Raw genomic sequence first — 18694 nt, 5'->3', positions numbered from 1 at the left:
CACAGTACATCTTTTTAGAAAAGCAAAGAAACCTTTTGTAATGTGAACAATCAGCCTGTAATTTTTCAATCTTTGCTTAATTTTTCTTTGTATCCTTAAAGCATGATATATACTATAATAAGAATTCACATTTATATTGTAGTTAAAGTGCCATATTAATGCTTACTAAGTAGTCCAACATCCCTATGAGGCAATTATTTCATGGACTGTTATCATTATTTTTCAGATAAGTATACTGAGGGTAAAGGAATTTCATAGACCATAGATATGGAACTGGAAGGGGCCACTGAAAGCCATCTACTCCAGGAAATTTCATTTCAGGGCATTTAAGTGACTTGCCCAGGGAAAACATAGGTAATATATAGCAGAACTGTGTTCACCATCTAAAAGCAAGTCATAGCTAGGATTCAGACCCAGGTCTCCTGATGGCCAATATTTTTTTTTTCACATGCTGCCTCTATTTTATTGTTGTTCAGTCATGTCCTGACTCTTCATGACCGCATTTGGGGTTTTCTAGGCAAAGATACTGGAGTGGTTTGCCGTTTTCTTCTCCAGTCCATTTTACAGATGAGGAAACTGAGGCAAACAGGGTAAGTGATTTGCTCAGAGTCACATAGCTAGTAAATTGTCTGAAACCAGATTTGTACTCAGGAAGGTAAGTCAGTCTTCCTGACTTCTAGGCCAGCCTATCCACTGCACCACCTAGCTTGTTTCTCTCTATAGAGTTCTACAATAATATTGTTTTTCAAAATATGATATAAAATTCTGAGAAGCACTAGACCCGAAAGTGAAAGCCACCAAGCATAACTTTTTTGTAAATGGCATTTCCCTGACATTTTTTTCTAGCATATATTTAGCTTTAAACAACAACAACAACAACTAGAAATCGTGATAGCTGTGAAGAGTGCCACAATTTGGGGCCCAGGCCTTAGTGGCTCAGTGATGGCTTGCAGTGGAGATCAGGGCTTTAGCCCCCAAGTTTTCTATCCTTGAAAAATGCTAGATTCAGAGACAGAATGAAATATATAGTGCAGGTTTTTTGTTACTTGGAAGTAAATGCTTCCATTTTTTATTAACTTTTGTGTAATGTGATCAAATTATTTTTAGTGACTGTCCTTGGGAAAAGTGACTTATTGAGACACACAGCAAGTAGTCTAACGAATAGGAATGCCTAGTAGGTGGGGATGATGATCTCTCTCTCTCTATCCCTGAGGACCATCAGAAGACTGTTAAGTCTCAACTCTCTCATTTGAATTTGGTCTTTTATCTTTTTTGTTTTTGGCCCTGGTTGGGGTTTTGTTGATGGTGATATGCACATCTTATAACATAACCATAAAGAATATAAGCAAAATGAAAGATTTTCATCTCAGTGGTTGGTTGAGGGGATAGGGAGTGGTGGTTATTAAACCATCTGCTCCCTGTTGCATGGGGAAGTTCCAAGAAATGACTGTGCTATCTCCTATACGACCATGGACAAAGCTGAGTATAAAAGCTAAAGAGAAGCAACTGTTTTTGAATAGCAGGTAAGAGTGCTAATCTTGGAATCAGGAAGGCCTGGATTCAAATCTCACCTCAGGTTCTTATTTGTTGTTGTTGTTCAGTCATTTTTCAGTGGTGTTTGACTCTTCATCACTCCGTTTTGGGTTATCTTGGCAAACATGCTGGAGTGGTTTGCCATTTCCTTCTCCAGCTCATTTTATAGATGAGGAAACTGAGGCAAATAGAGTTAAATGACTTGCCCAGGATCACAAAGCTAGTTAAGTGTCTGAGGAAAGATTTGAACTCACAGGGAGGAGTCTTTCTGACTTCAGGCTCGGCACTCTATCCACTACACAGCCTAACTGCCGCCAGGCTCTAATTGAATTTTTGTGAGTCTGGGTAAGTCACTGAACTCTGTTTCCTCTTCTGTAAAAGGAGAAAGCAATAGTACCTACCTCAGAAGGTAGTTGTGAGAATTAAGCAGGATAATGTCCAGACCTTGCCAACTTTAAAGCTTAATAAAAAGGCGTTATTATTATTCTTGATCATGACGAGCATATTCTAGGGAAAACCACTTGTGGGCTTAATTTTAAAACCATCTGCTTCAAATAGCCCACAGATTCTTTGTCCTTTGAATTTCTGAAATCCATTGTCTGTGTGGCTTATTGGACACATACACTGACATTGTTAGCTATCTTTTTATGTGCTTGTTGTTTTATCTCCCTAACAAAAGGCTAGGCTTCTAAAGACAGGGACTTCCTGGAGCCTGCACTGTATTCTCTTTAATGCCTAGAGAAGCGTACTGCACAAAGTAGGCACTCAACACATATTGGACAACCGCTTGCTTGCTGGATTTGTAGGTGAGAGTTGAAATGCACTTAAAATCTTTATTTTGTCCATTTACAAAATGTACAGTAATTACAAAATTTAGATATCCATCACATTCATTTCAAAATGAGAATGTTGTGGAGAATCTAAAAATAAATATATGGCACATAGGGATTAAATACACATGACTGCTCTTTGTACTTCATGCAGCTGCTGATGGTGGCATTTTCTAGGAGAATTAATGCAGTGGAAAGGCCAGACTAGCAATGTGCCTTTCATGTGGATGACCTGTCCCTCGGTTGGCTTCTCTAGGTGGTAGGGAAGGCCTGGAATGTATAGCTTACTGAATTCTTTGTACAGAAAAGAAAAAAAACTCGACCCATCCCAATGGATGCATGCAATACCAGGTTTTCAGATCTGTTGATAAACCCTGGCTTAAAGATTTTGTTCAAGCCCATGGATTTAACCACCTAGGCTAATGGATTCTGCACGACCCATAGCCAGGCAGGCCTTCACGTGATCACTTTGTTTAGTGTGGACCAACATTTGTGTTTTGTCTCTTACTCAAAGTGCCATGCATTACTTTAAAAGCAATCAATGGAGAATGACCCATGCATGCAAATCTATTTGTAGACACGAAGGACATCAGCACCTCCATTATATTTTATAGCATCTTTAGTAGCAACATCAAAATGTCACCTCTTTCAGCAAGAGGAATGAGGCAGATGTACAGAAAGAAGCAAATGGTCAGGCCAGAGTTGTGGACTGATGGCTGCCTGCCTGAGCAGGGTTAGATGACTTCCACAAAACAGGTTGGCAAAAGTCCATGATGTCAGGCCACTGGGCAGAGTTTCCGAGGGCTGGATAGTTCATCACTGTTTCCTTCCACATCCTTATACATCAACAGGACCTGTGATTTCATTAGTATCCCCCCTACCAATGTAGATCACACCCCCTCCAAGATGTAATAGATAGTCTTATCCCAAACATACACACCTAAAACTTCAAAGAGTTTAGGTTGCCCCATAACCTGCTGGGCAAATGCCTAATTATACTCTGAGGTAGTTTGATGTTGTGAATAAACTTCTGTGACCTTTAGAGACAAGTTCCAAGAGCTGTCCCCGTTGCTCTGATGGGGGCTGCATTAGAAGCTGGATTAAATCAAGCCACATTTAATGTGAATAGGAGAGACCTTGCTGTAGGTCCCTGTAGCAAATCTACTAACACTGAACATTAAGTGCTTTATTTCTCCGGTATCTATCATGATCTGTAGGGTACCTTTCATTGTAAACATTCTACGGCTCTTTGCCATGATTCAGCTGAATGACTTGCTCACTTGCCTCAAGTGTATGTTAAGATACCCAGGTAATATCTCTCTTAAAGAGAATGTCGAGAGCAGTATCCAAAAGCCTTGTTTCAAATAGTAGGCCCCAATTAGATCACATCATAGGATCATAGAGCTAGAAGGAATTTCATTTACAGATGAGGAGATTGAGATCTAGGGAAGTTATGTGACCTGCCCAAGGTCACACAGGTAATAATCACTAGAGGCAGGTTTCAAACCCAGGTCCTCTGACTCCAAAGTCAATGATCTTTCCACTGTACCACATTGCCTCCTCATCCTTGATTAGGATTCTATATGATATTGTTTAGGACTTTACAGCCAAGAAATTCCCACTATGCATACTTGGATGCAGCACTTTTAAGTTATTTTAAGTTAAGGGCAAGAGACTTCCCTGACTGTGGCACTTGGACCCTGGTGCCATTTTCCTCTTCATTAGCAATGGTCCCATTCTTTTTATTGTGTACTCTCATTGGGAATCTACGCAGAAAGTCAGGACAATAACGATTATCGTGTGCAAATGCTCCTAGAGCAATCCTGCTGAGGAAACCATACTGCAATATTTTTTGAGATAAAACATGTTAAGCTCATGCAACACAAGGCAACTTTTTTTTTTCAGCATTGGTGCAAAGAATAATTGATGACTTTCAACAAAAATATATTACAAGTTTTACTGCTCTTTAAAAATAACTTCTCTCTGAACATGGTCTGAACAATGGATTTTTTATAATACATTATCACTTTTAGTTATGTCATAGAAAAATAAATATTGTATAAATGATTTACAAGAAAAAAGAAAAATAGCAACATAGAATGTCAAAAATATAGCTAACGATGGTGAAAACTTCACCTTCTACCTCAGGAGCAAACATCTCCCTAAAGTGAGAGTTTGCAGTTGCTAAGGCCCCTTTACCTACTCTCACGTAGCACCCAACATTTCTTCTCTACCTCCCAGTCCCCAGATATCAACCAATGATCTGTCCCAGTGCTACAATAATCTTACTTAGAAATTCTCTGTGAGGATAATGGGAATTCAGTGGTAGACAAACTGCAGGTGGAAGGGTGACTCCACTAATATTTAATTGGCTCTAGTCTCCCCTGTGGGTGAAGCAGAAGGATGACTGAGCCCCTTCCTGGGCTTGGAGGGAATGGTGCTATCCCCAAGCTCTTCTTTCAGCCTCTGCTCTGGTGGGATCAGGAGCAGGAAAAAACCTCAGTGGCTTTTCATTCCTGTTATGGGGAACCCTACATGAGGACTGCAATTAAAGTGTAGTTTATAAGCTCATTACAAGTAGGGATTGTTTCATTGTTCTTATCCCCGGTGCCTGTCTAGTGCCTTGCACATAGTAGGCATTTAATAAATACTTGATTGATCCCTGATGTGACAAAAATAGAAGCTAGAATTCCCATCAACTCTAGATAAAACCCTGTGCATAGGGTCAAGCATGGTCGTAATATAAATATTTGACCCAGATATCCTGGGGCAGAGATTTTCTCCCAAATCCTCTTCGTGCATACCAATATCTTTTTAATTCTTGCTACCTCTCACGAGGCTGGGCAAGAGAATTAAAAATGAACAGAGATGGACATGATCCTTAGATAAATCCTCTGTGTGGAGTTTTGTGTTTGTTTTTATATAATTCTCACTCGTATAAAGTAACAACTCTCCCAGACACCCAATCAAAAGGCTTCTAGGAAAACCAAATCCTTTCCATTAAGACTAAAAAGAAAATTCTGAACATGAATTTGTGGTTGCAGTTAAACAAATAATAGAGCCAGATCAGAGAGGAAAAAAAAGCTTTTGTGATTTAAAACTCAGATGTGCATGCTGGGAGCAGTCTGGTTTGGAAGAGGGCTTGGTGTATTCAAGATGATCGCAATGGAATAATTTTTGTTTCCTAACTCGAAGCAGTAATACTTGGCTGGTATGTCCCCAGATACCTAAAGGTCTTAGTAATGGGAACATCCTTAAATATTATAATTTTAAATATGTGCTATAGTTAGGCCAATGGCATGTGTAGGGAAATATCTTCCTTCCAGAGTTTCCTGGTTCACTAAGCAAATGGCACCTCAGAGCCATTAGGAGGTTAATCCCAATAACACGCACAAACATGACATTATTACTGACACACGTTGGGAGTGGCCAGTTGTCTGATTGATGGGGGATGTTGTGGCAAATATTGCATCTGTTTCATTACGGGGCAGCGGCAAGTTACATATGTTTCCTTCACAACAAGAAGTACAGACCTAAAAGAAAGAAAGAAAACCAGTGGTGAGAAGACATCAGGATGAAGTAAGAGACAGAGATTTCTAGAAAGAACAGTCCAACTCATGGAAAAGATCATTTAAATCCCAAAATGAGCAAGGGGAAATTTCTGGAAAGGAAATGACCAGACCTTCTTGGCTGCATTTGATAACATCATCAGAGAGAAAGAACTTTAGTTATAGACTTTATGGGATCCAGGTTCTAGCACTGATAATGATACAGTTTTATGTTGTTTTAAGCTCATTGTCTCCATCGGTACAATGGAGATGTGTATGCTTTGACTTTACTTACCTCAGAGGAGTGTTACACAAACTAGTCAGTCTCAAATTGTTGAGAAGTTATAGAATGAAATGCTATTGGCCAAAGAACAATTTTGCCCAGATTTTTCAGGTCCCCAAATTAAACTTATATTAGAGTTAACCAGCTAATTGCCTCCATTCCATCCTCTGGGTTCAAGTTGGAAGGAAATAAATTCCCTGGCTATGCTTAATTCCTGCTTTGTATTATTTTCTTTCTGTACAGGCATGAGTAATCACCCTCTGTAGTTACCTACAGATGGAGGATGTATTAGGGATGTGCCTGAGATTTCAAATGTCAGATTCAATTCATTGGTTGTTATTGAACTTCCTTCTTTCTTTTCTTCCTTCCTTCCTTCCTTCCTTCCTTCCTTCCTTCCTTCCTTCCTTCCTTCCTTCCTTCCTTCCTTCCTTCCTTCCTTCCTTCCTTTATTACACCCATTTTAACACCCGTTAACCTGCCCTTCTGTGACTTTTCCATCTTTTTCTTGCCTTCAAGGCTATATTGGATGTTCATTTTAATTTAAATTCATTTGAATAAAGTGGTAGACATAGGAGACTTCAGTAAGTAAAAATAGTGTGGTATGTCCTGGACCCCATTACCTTCCTTAGGGACAGCTCTAACTACAAACCCATCTACGCAAGGTGGATCCATGCTACAGCACTAACCAAATTCAAGAGCCAGTGGGTACTTTCTCAAACATTCCAAAGACAGAAATAGGCCTCTCTTTTACCCAAAGCAACCAAGGTCAAATAGACTATACTGAGTGTGAAGCCATCATAAGTTACACAGACTAAAAGTTTTTGCAAAGTTTTGCTTTTGCTCTTCTTTTCCCCCGGAAAATTAATTATATTCCTCCTTGGAAAGAAGAGCTGCTAACCTAATAAGCACATATATTTACTAGGTTTGTATTTTCAAGAATCTGAAGACACTGTTTGATAGCCCCTTAGCTTCCCTGGCTTCCTTCGAGTCCCAACTAAAATCTCACCTTCTGCAGGAAGGCTTTCTAATTCTGGTGTCTTCCCTTTGCTAATCACTTCCTATTCATCCTGTATATAGCTTGTTCGTACATATTTGTTTGCTTGTTGTCTTTCCCATTTGGTTGCAAGCAACTTGAAGGTAAGGATGATCTTTTGCCTCTTTTTATATCCCCGGTGTCTAGCTCAGTTCCTATATTAGGCGCTTAATTAATGTTTATTGACCGCCTGCCTGACCTTAGTGCTCATCCTGAGCTCCCTTTTCACTTAGTCCCGGAGCATATGAGGGTAAAGCTGGAGAAGGAAATGGCAAACCACTCCAGTATCTTTACCAAGAAAACCCCAGATGGATCACAAAAAGTCAGACGAGATTGGGAAAAGGAACAAAATAAGACTGACTATGTGAGGGTAAGCAGGAGAGCACACTTCTTTCAAGAGGGAGAGTAAAGATAACTTAAGGAAGCAGCAACTCAGGAGGCTCTAGGGAGCGAATTGTGGCCAAAGGCAGATAGATGACTTAACAGAATTCCATCTGATTTGTACCAAACACATTCATTTGGTCACTGACCTTGTGTCCTTCTTGTTCTAAGTCTACGCAGCCAGTTGACAAGCATTCTTCCAGAGGCACGCAACGTTTGGTGACTGATATACTGTTTCCAGTGGTTTCCATGATGTGTTGAGTATAGCAGTATCTGGTCTCTGTCAAACAAAGAAAACACTTCTTATTTGAGAGGGGGAAAGCCAGCTCTACATACCTCAGAGTCAAAAGTCTTGTGCACACATGACAATGGGGAGATGTACTTTCACTTAAATGAAAGAGACATTAATCACAATATGCATATACCAACACAAGCATTATTTTAGCTTTTGATTTTCAGTGTCTCAAAATTTTTATTTGATCCCTCTCACTTTCTATTTTTTGCCAGCTTCCCTTTAGGTACTTTATGGTATTCTAAATAACATAGATCTTGGTCTCTTCCATAACCCTAATCTAAGAAGGGTGTTATTCTCCCTTTGTCAAGAGTAGGGACATCCTCCCTCTGTTTTTTTTTTTTTCTTTGAGTGGAGGGATAAGGTAGGAGTGTCTAGTGATAAGGATTTTCAGGGGGGTTGAAAATTCAATTAAAACAAGCATTTATTGAGAGCCTACTATGTTCAAGGTATGAGTCAACTTGGTATAAAAGAATGAAACTAGCAGATTCATTGGGACCTTGGTTCAAATCCCACTTTTAACACACACTGGTTGTGCCTTTTATTTGACCTAGACAACAATCTAAGATATGGGCTCCTAATTTTGTGTCATGGACACCACTAGCAGTGTGGTAAAGTCCATGGACCCCTTGTCAAAGCAATGTTTTTTAATGCATAAAATAAATGATTATAAAGGAAACCAATTACATTGAATTACAGTTGTCAATATGCCAAAAAACAATTCATGGGCACCCGGAAATCTATCCACAGACCCCTTGAGGAGGTATTGGTAAATCTGCATCGGTAAAAAGGAGTTTCCTCCTTTGAGGAGTTTGCTACACCAACGAAATCACAGGACCAGTCTCCCCAAAATGCGTAAGGCGTTCTTTGAGAGCTAGAGAAGTCCAGCAATGTAATTTAATCAGGATAGAAACGAGCATTCTTTAAACTCCTACCACTGATGAGTCTCTAACTATCATCTTAGAGAATTGCCGGGAGCACTGAAAGGTTAATAGCAAAGCATTAGAGGCAGAATGGGAGCCCAGGTCTTCCTAAGTGGATAGTTATGCACTATACCAGGCTTGGGACACAAAGGCAGAAATGAAATACAGCCCCCAAGCCTCAAGAAGCTAATGTTCTACTGGGAGATTAAAAAAAATAGTCAACAGATATGCAAATACGAGATAATTTAAGAAGGGAGACAGTGCTAATAACTAGTATTTTGACACGTATTTGGGAATACAGGGCTAATAGAACAGGAATAACTTAGCCTGGGAAACTAGGTAACTATGGTCTTCCAGTACATCAAGACCATATAAGTTGCAGACAAAATAAATTAACACTGCATTCGGAGGAATTTTCCGCTAACTCAATTGCCTAAGTCCACAGAGCTAATACACGCTAGAGACAGAACTAGACCTCAAGATTTCTGGATCCAGCACACCTTCCTTTTAAGCCATGGGGCCTCTCTGCATGAAGGCAGCATGATAAATTAGATAATTGTTTAATGTCCCTCCCGGGCCTGCAAGTCTGTGAAAACTCCACGTGTTATGAAACATCACAGAGATGTTTAAATGTAATTTAAAAACTAAGGAAAGATGACTGGTCCCTAGCATAATTCTGGAAGGCCTCCAGGCAGTGTCCAACATTCTAAGCCTCAGTCTTTAGGTCTGAAGAATAGTAAATAATTCTTAAGAGGTGTCATTGTGCTATTTCTCTGTTCTTCCTTGGATATACCTATGCATACTTTATACATTTTAGGTATTCGATGGCTAATACAGAATTATGACCTACTATGATGTTATTTATTGGGCAATAAAACCCCCCACCAGACTCTGTCATCATTTTGGCATCTTGTAACTCAAGAAGTAATAATATCTAGGGCAAGAGAGCTTGAACATTTCAGACATGGTTATGAGCCAACACAGACCACCTTTATGCATTTTTTTTTTGAACCATGAAAATACAGGGATCTTAATAAGCTTTCTAGACATTATCAATGAAGAAGTTCATGAAGGTTCTCTGATTCAGTCAAGCTGCTTATAGAAACTTGCCAAAACATACCACAATGCACATTTATAGTTACTCCGTATCCAGGGTAACCCCATTTTTCAGGAACAGTTTAATGGGAACCAGTTCTAAGTGGCCTTATTTTCCTAGGCTTACTGCATCATAGACTTAGAACTAGAAAGGACCTTCTAGTAACAACAACAACAACAAGAAAAAACAATAACTTTATTAATATAATGTAAATATAAATAATATATTATATAAACATAATATTTATAATTCATTGTAGTATTACAATTAAATATATAAATTTATTAAAATAAATAATTATACAATTTGTAATAATAATAATAATAATAATAATACATAGTAGTAGTAATAGTTAACATTTATATAGTACCAGAATGTTTACAAAAAGCTTTACATATACAGAAGAAGACCTGAAACCTAGAGAGTTAAAGTGCCTTGCCTAGGGTTTTAAGTGGCAGAGCCACAATTCAAATTGAGGTTCTCTGACTTAAAATCCAGATCATTTTCCACTGTACAAATAAAGCTTTTTTGAAGGAAGCTGAGTAAACAGAGTTGCTACCAAAGAACCTGGAAATTTAGTGACCAATTATTCTTGGCCCAAAGCCTTTATAGTATTTTATAAACATTGCCATGACCTGATCCCTTTCTGAAGAGGAGGGAGGCATCAGTTCCCTTTGAGACAGGGGGAGGGCATTCTTTCTCTTGGGCTATTATTTAGTGCACTGTGAATGATTTTATTGAATAGGCCCCCCTGACCTGTAATCATCAAGATGTCTGCTAGAGGGGTCTGTGGACTATTCACTAGGATGGGTCCAAGTCAAGGCACTCCTCACAGAAGCTCTTGGCAATGACATAAACCTCCCATTCCTTTACTTTCAAATGCCCAATCAAGCCAATAAAAAAGGAATGCTCTTATCTCCTACACTCACTTCATCAGCCAAGGAAGGGGCCAGATAACTAGAAGCAGCTGCCTAGGGTTTTACTGCTCCAAAGGTAAATAGAAGCTACCGTGATAAGATCTCATCCAGCATGCAGGTAAAACATTTTATGACTTCAAATTTATAAATCAGATATGTTCTCCAGACAATGAATTATCCTAGTTTTAAAGTAACTTTATGGTGACAATGATTTGTTCAATCTAGATGTAACTTCCGCTTTACACATTTTCCCTTAGCAACAAGCTATTTAATTACCTTCTTGGTAAAATTATTTCACTGAAAAAGATGCAACAAGGAATAAAAATGTCTGTTGAGTTTACCCTTTGTAAGAGCAAAGATCCTGTTCAAAGAACAGACAGGAACAGGTAGGTCTCTATTGTTCAATTCCCCTTCTGGGGAGGTTCACTTAAGAGTTTTGCAAGGACATATACATACATACATACATATATATACATATGTGTGTGTGTGTATGTGTGTGTGTGTGTGTATACTGATTGAATCTGCACAGCGTGATTTATCACTATATATCTATCCATCCATCCATCCATCCATCCATCTATCCATCTATCAGGTTGTGCAAATTCAATTGGCACAAATATGATGAAAAACAAACAAAAATCTACACTGTTACTACTAGCATCAGAGCATCACAGAGTGCTCACTCCTGTAGTATCAGATCCCCAGTATTCATTCCACTTTTTCTCTTCTTTCACCCAAAAACTAGGCTTGGAAGTACATTCCTTCCTGCTATGTTCCCAGTGTGAAAGGAATCACCCAACCCTAATTCTCTGACAAAGTGATTTCCTTGCAAAACTCATTCAGACACTTGGTCTCAAAATTGTAGGTGGACTCTAATGTTGGTGAACACAGAACATCAGCTGCAGAACACAATTAACCATGCATTTTGATAGCCCTTGAGTTAGTCTGCAGGATATGTAAGAAATGAGCTCCCTGATAACTCCAGGTAAAAGGATTTCAGAGGCTTTGTTCTAAAAATAACAGGTGGATTTGAATTTCTACTTGGTTAGTTTTTGGCCACTAAAATCCCATATTCTTGCAAATATGTAATACTCCCACAGGTTGTGAAACAAAAATTGTTTGCTATGAGCTTCAAAGAAATTAACCAAAAGTAGATCCAGGAAAGATTGTTCAATGAATTATTTATTGAGAAAAACAGAAACATGATTTTCATTGAGCCTCTATACACATGTACAGAGATGTCACATTCCCATTAATGTTCATATCCAAGTTCTGAAATGGAAAACCATGTAAGGCCATGATGTAGAGTCATTATTTGGCAGGTAGTAATACAGGTTTCTTTCAACTATTAACATTCAGCTCCTCATAATGAGTTTCTGTGTTTTTATGGTACTTTGCTTGCACAGTATGGACAACATTATTCTAAAAAATGAACAAATCACATTTACAAAGGTTTCTTGTGAATTGGTTGAATATGCAGATTGCTTTTCCTCAAAGAACTGTGGTATTTGAATTCTTTAGGAATACATTCATTAACTGAAGAGACGTAGGGGGAAAATGCCATTCGAAAGATAAGAGATTAAAGGGAGATATGTTTTGACAGTGTTATAATAAGTGACTAAAAAAAATTAAATGAGCAACAGAACAACCTTTCCTTGATACATCTACAATTAATTCATGTAGCTCAAAGTGGAAAATAAATAAAACATTTTACGTTACTATTTCTTCTTCCTCTCCCTTCTCCATTTTCTTCATGGGATTTCTTTCATTTATGGGACATGGCCATGTTAAGTGATTTTTGTATGGTCACATAGCACGGACATATCACAGGTAGGAATTAAAGCCAGTCTTCCTGGCTTCCAGGCTAGTTCTCTGTCTGCTACCTCATACTGCCTCCCCTGTTTTGTTATCTTAAATGGCCTCATTATCACATCTTAAAAGCAAAGCAAAGTTCAAGGTAACAGAAAAATGATTTAGGAAAAGGAGGAACCTAAATCAGCTGTCAGGTGAACTACTTCATTTGAAAACTACTGAGTACACTGTCTTGTATATAATAGGTGCTTAATAAATACCTGCTGACTATTCGTTCCTGGGAATTATCACATTCTGTCATCACATACTCTCTCTCTGTCTCTGTCTTTGAAACACAAAAATTTATTCTTTTCCATTCTTGGAAATGAGTTTTTGCTCTTACTAAGGGTACAATTGGCAGACATTTTTATTAGTTGTTGCATTTTTCCCATTATATTTGAATTTATTTTAAACTTAAATACAAAATAAGAAAAGAAAGGAAAAACATTGCCACATACACAGCAGAATATAAGAGAGGATTCAATAGAAAGCAATAAATTTCCAAGTCAAGAAAACCTACATAATAAATCTACACATTATTTTCAAAGTTGTCTACTTTTTCTTTGCTTCTTTGTATGTTTTATTTTGTCCTCAGCTATGCACTTTTTTTACTTTATTCCACTCCCCCAAGAAGGCTACAATTAAATAGGGATACATACATACACACACATATATATAATACATATATATATATACACATGTATACATATATACATAGATATGTATAAATATACATATATGTACACTTATACACTCAATGCACATACATAAGATGGTATTATACTTATTTCCACTTGTCATCTGTTTCTCTCTAGATGGATAGCATCTTCCTTCATAAGTCCAATTCTTTCCTTTTTTCTAAATGCACTAGCTCATCATTTCCTACACCACCACAATATTCCAACCCAATCACATTCTATCTGGGAGATTGCACATGAGAGTTTTTCCCCCCCAGTTTCCCTGCATTCCTTCTATTCTTGGCTACATGGATTTTATTTATATGGAAAATTTTAATTTAAAGTAATCAAAATTATAGAGTTTACACTTCAACATGGCTCTCACCTTATAATGTGGTTTAAGGTCTGACACTACTGAATCTAGTTCCTTCACATCTTTTTCCCCTGGTTTCCTTGAAGTTCTTGACCCTTAACTCTTCCAAATGAACCCTGTTATTATTTTTTCTGACTCAGTAAGATAATTTTTTAGTAATTTAATTGTGATGCTTTTACATAAATAGATTAGTTAAGTAAAATTGTCTTTTTATTATATTAGCTTATCTACCCATGCACAATAAATGTTACTTAAATCACTTAGATCTAACTTTGATAAAAAGTAGCTTGTGTTTATATTCATATAGTTCCTGTGTCTGTTTTGGCAGGCATAATCTCATTTTTTTATACTCTCTAGTTATTTTATGTGGTCTAAAACTGTTGATTAATATGGCTGGCACATAGTGTAGTTTCCCTATTTTTCTCTTTTGATTAAATCTGATTTTAGCTTTAACTTTGTCTGAGATCATGGTTATAATCACTGCTTTTTTACATAATAAATTCTTGACCTTTATTTTATATCTGTGTGTATCTCTCATTTTTATAGCAATTCCCAAAAGCAACATATTGTTGAATTCAAATTTTTAATCTATCAGTTTCCATGTCATGGGTAAATTCATCCCATTCACATTCTAAACTATAATTATTTGTTACATATTTTCCTCCTTCCTATTTTTCTCATTATCCTTCTCACCCTATACCTATTCCTCCTCACTCTTCTACTTTACTTCTACCTGCTACCTTGCCCTCCTATTACTTAACCTACCCCTCTCCAAGAATCCCTCCCATTATATCTTCTACCCTATCCCCTTACTCTCTTTATTTTTTTCTGAATTTAGATTTTTATCCCCTTCCACATATACATATATGTGTGGAAGGGGATAAAAATCTAAATATATATGTTTATATGTACATATATATAATACATATATGTTTATATATACATATATATATATATACACATATATATGTTGTTCACTCTTTATCCCCTTCCCACTAATCTATACACCCTTCTAAACCCACCTTATCCTATTCCCTATCCCTCCCTTATTCTCTCCCCCCTCTCTATCCCCTTGCCCTCTTATTTCTTTCTGAATTTAGAAGACTTTTATGGCATTCTAGATATATATGTATTGTTCTGTCTTTAACCTGTTCCCAATGAGAGCAAGGTTCCAGAACTATCTACCCTCCTCCTCCATCTAATTCCTCTGGGTCAGTTCTTCCTCTCATTCCTCATTTGTATGAGATAATTACTCTTTTTTATCTTTTCCTATATCATTTTACTTTTTAGAATCCCATCAAACTCAGCTCTACCCCCACTCTTTCTTTCGAACTACCCAATTACTGACAATCATAGACACACAGTTTGTATTTTCATGTATAAAAAGTAAACAATTTGTCCTTATTGAGTCTCTTGTAATTAGTCTTTGATGTTTACCTTCCATATCTGTTAGATCTTGTATGTCAAATTTCCTATTTAGTTCTGGTCTTTTTGCAATAAAATCCTGAAAGTCTGCCAATTCATTAAATATATATATATATATATATATATATATATATATATATATATATATATAAATTTATTCATTCAGTATTTTACTTAATTTTGCTGGGTATGATATTTTTGACCATAACCCCAGTTTTCTGGCTCTGTGAAATATTGTGTTCCAAGACCCTCAGTCTTTTAGTGTAGCCACTGCTAGGTCTTGTGTAATTCTAATTGCGACTCTGTCATATTTGAATTGTATTTTGTTGTTGTTGCTCATAATATTTTCTCCTTAACCTGGGGGAGTTTCAGAATTTGGCTATGATATTTCTGTAGATTTTCCTCTGAGGATCTCTTTCAGGTGGTGATCAGTGATTTTTTTTTTCTATTTCTACTTTCCCCTCTTGTTCTAACACTTCAGGACAATTTTCTTTAATTATTTCTTGCATTATTGTGTCAGGATTCTTTTCTTGATTGTAGCTTTCAGGCAGTCTGATTATTCTTAGATTTTCTCTTCTCGATCTGTTCTCCATATAAGCTATTTTTCTTATAAGATGTTTCACATATTCTATTTTTTCATTCGTTATGTTTTATTATTTCTCACTCTTATAACTTTGCTGGCTTCCCCTTGCCCAATTCTAATTTTCAAGGAGTTATTTTCTTCCTTAACATTCTGGATCTCCTTTTCTAGTTGCTAACTTTCTTTTCATAAACTTCTTGTTTTTCCTGGATTGTTCTTACTTCAAAATTTTTCCCCCTCAATCTCTCTCATTTGATTTTTGAAGTCTTTTTTAATTCTTTTTCATCAGCTAACCATTTGGCATTACTCTTTGGAGTAGGAGAGACTTTTTTTTGCTTTAGTATCCTTTTCTGAAGATGAACCCCAGTCTTCTCTATTTCCATAGTAACTATCTATGGTTGGGTTCTTTCTCCTTTGCCTGCTCATTTAAAAAAAAATTAGCAGCTTATTATTATAATCACCTTTAATCCTGGGGTGTGGAGAATGGTACCTCTGATCTTTCTTACTCTTATTTTTTGAGCTTTGTCCTGGGCCCAACCTCTGCACTCCTTTCCCCATCCAAGCCACAGGTAGGGCCCCCAGACACACTATGCTGGAAATCTCTTGCTCCTTGAGAACCCTCCAGTGGCTATGAGCTTCAGTTCTCCCCTCTGGCCTGGAAGGAGACCAAGACCTCAGCTCTCCTGTAAGTGCCCACAGGCAGCAGCGACCCTGCCCCACTGCTTCTCTACTCACTAGGCCTGTACTGGTTCCTTCTCACCTAGGATCACATCTTGGCAGCATAGCTGGGCCTACCACCCTTTGTCAGCAGATGCTTCCTCAATCTTCCCTTGCTCAGATTCCTGACTCCCCACACTGTCTGGCAGGTGAAAATTCCTGTGGCTGAGATTGAGGTTACCTCCCAACCCAGCTGCCCCCTGGGCTCATCATTTGCTGTTTCAGTGGAGCCAGACTGCAGATGTTTACACTTCACTCTGGCCAAACCTCCATTCTGGGATCTTTCTTTGGATCTTCTCCAGTTGTCCTAAGAGAATAATTGTTCTACCCCAACTCTTGTTTATTTTTTCCACTCTACATTCATGCTGTGGTGCTACTTTGTCTTGTCTGTAGAGAAATCTGGAGAGCTTGGAATTTTCTGACCTACTCCGCCATCTTCCCAGAATCCTCTCTCTACTAGTTGTTGCATCTTATCTTATTCAATGAAATAATCTTATGAAGAAATTAATTAAGTACCTTAATTAAGTAATTCAACAACCTAAATTCTTGGTTATTTCAGTTACTACTAAGGAAAACTCTAACAAGACACCTTTCCATCTCTTCAAAGTTGAAAACTTTTTTTAAAATAGTCTAATATAGGTGTATTTTTCAATCCTAGTTAAAATCCTCTCATACAAGATGAATCTAAAGTTTTTCCCTCACCACTGGTGCATGGGTTCCCAAAGAAATTGTTAAAAATTTGACTTTCAAATCAATAAGACTAACTTGCTAAGGCAGTCATAGACTGCTTACTCATGCAAGTAAGAAATTCCCTGTGGCAGATATTAAAAAGTAAAAATTAACTGTCTGGAGACTTGACTAAATAACAAAGGCTTTATCATTTATTGCTATTCTCAGCCTCTCCTAAGAGAGCTGCAAAATTGACATTTTATTTTTTCACTGACTTTTTGAAAACAAAAACAAAAACAAAAAACAACCCACAAACTTCGATCAAAGAAAAAGTCAACAAGCACTTATTATGTGCTGGGTCCTGTGCTAAGACTTTGACATACAAAGAAAGACAAAAACAACTCCAGCCCTTAAGAAGCAATCATTCTAAAGGGCAGACAACATGCAAAAAACAATATATATATATATATATATATATATATACACACACACACACACATACATATATGTACACATACATATAATATATGCAGTACAAATGGAAAGTCATCTCAGAGGGATGGACCGTAGGATAAAAGAGAGACTGGGAAAGACCTTCTTACTTAAGGAATTTATTTTGAAAAATAAAAAGATTAAAAATAAAAAAGCAAAAACAGGCTTGTTGCTAAGGACTCTGTGTGTGTGTGTGTGTGTGTGTGTGTGTGTGTGTGTGACCTGGGTTAAGTTGGCAAAAAGAGGCATTGTGAGGCAGTGAGTGGAAAGTACACAGGCCTGGTAGTCACAAGACTAGGTTTCTACAAGCTGTAGCTTTGATCAAATCACTTAATCTCTTTAGTTGTCTCCAGTTTCCTCATCTACAAAATGTTTGGGGAGAGAAGAAAAGTCTGAACTAGATGAATTCTCCCTTTAAACTTACATAATCCTAGGAAACATGGAGGTTGGGGATGGAGTGTGATTCCTATTGAAAAGAGTAGACAACTATACATTTGGAAAACCAAGTTCAAGAAAGTGGCATCCAATGGAGACGGTCATGCCAATGGAAAGTGTAAAACATTTCAGGATAAACAATGTGAATGGAATGGATTCCAAACCCTGAAGATCCATTAAAAAAAATAATACCCCAATTGGTAAAAGTTCAAAACTTCTGCCAAAAATAAACTGCTGGGAAAATTCTTACTAAAAAGTATTTCCAGGCATGAGATACTTCAGACCATGTTCTTTTGACCACAACAAGATTAAGATGCGGTCCAAAGAACTGGTCAGCTTGCATTGCTGCAATCTGTCATCATGTCCCTGAAATACCAGGTGTGTAGTCACATCCAATTCTTCCATGGTTGCATGAACACACCCACTGTGAAAGCTTTTGTAGTTAATCATTCTGCACTTAGGGTTTGGGGATTTTTTTCCCCCGGAGGTAATTAGCCATTAGACTTACTAAAAGACATTTTTCATGTCAAGGGGTCAATGGCTTCCAGGAAGGCAGGAGGGTGGGGCAGTAAGGGAATGAGAAAAGGAGACTAATTTGGCTCCACAAAGAATGGGAGAAATGACATATCTTGGATTATC

At 37.5% G+C, this 18694-nt stretch overlaps 1 protein-coding gene across 1 annotated transcript in view; it reads right to left on the bottom strand.

The window, feature by feature from the left end:
- Positions 1–2346: 2346 nt before the first annotated feature.
- The window catches only part of LYPD6 (LY6/PLAUR domain containing 6), a 154562-nt gene continuing 138214 nt past the window's right edge, over positions 2347–18694 (bottom strand). Inside the window, exons 4-5 of the mRNA XM_020984665.2 lie at positions 7758–7888; positions 2347–5896 (exon numbers count right to left, since the gene is read on the bottom strand). Of these exons, the coding sequence (XP_020840324.1) occupies positions 5729–5896; positions 7758–7888 (299 nt within the window). The 3' untranslated portion in view covers positions 2347–5728. The remainder of the gene's footprint in view (positions 5897–7757; positions 7889–18694) is intronic.

This window comes from Phascolarctos cinereus, unplaced genomic scaffold, assembly GCF_003287225.1.
Source record: "Phascolarctos cinereus isolate Bilbo 61053 unplaced genomic scaffold, phaCin_HiC Scaffold_726;HRSCAF=1367, whole genome shotgun sequence".
Taxonomy (NCBI): Eukaryota; Metazoa; Chordata; class Mammalia; order Diprotodontia; family Phascolarctidae; genus Phascolarctos; species Phascolarctos cinereus.
This window is presented reverse-complemented; position numbering and strand designations above follow the sequence as displayed.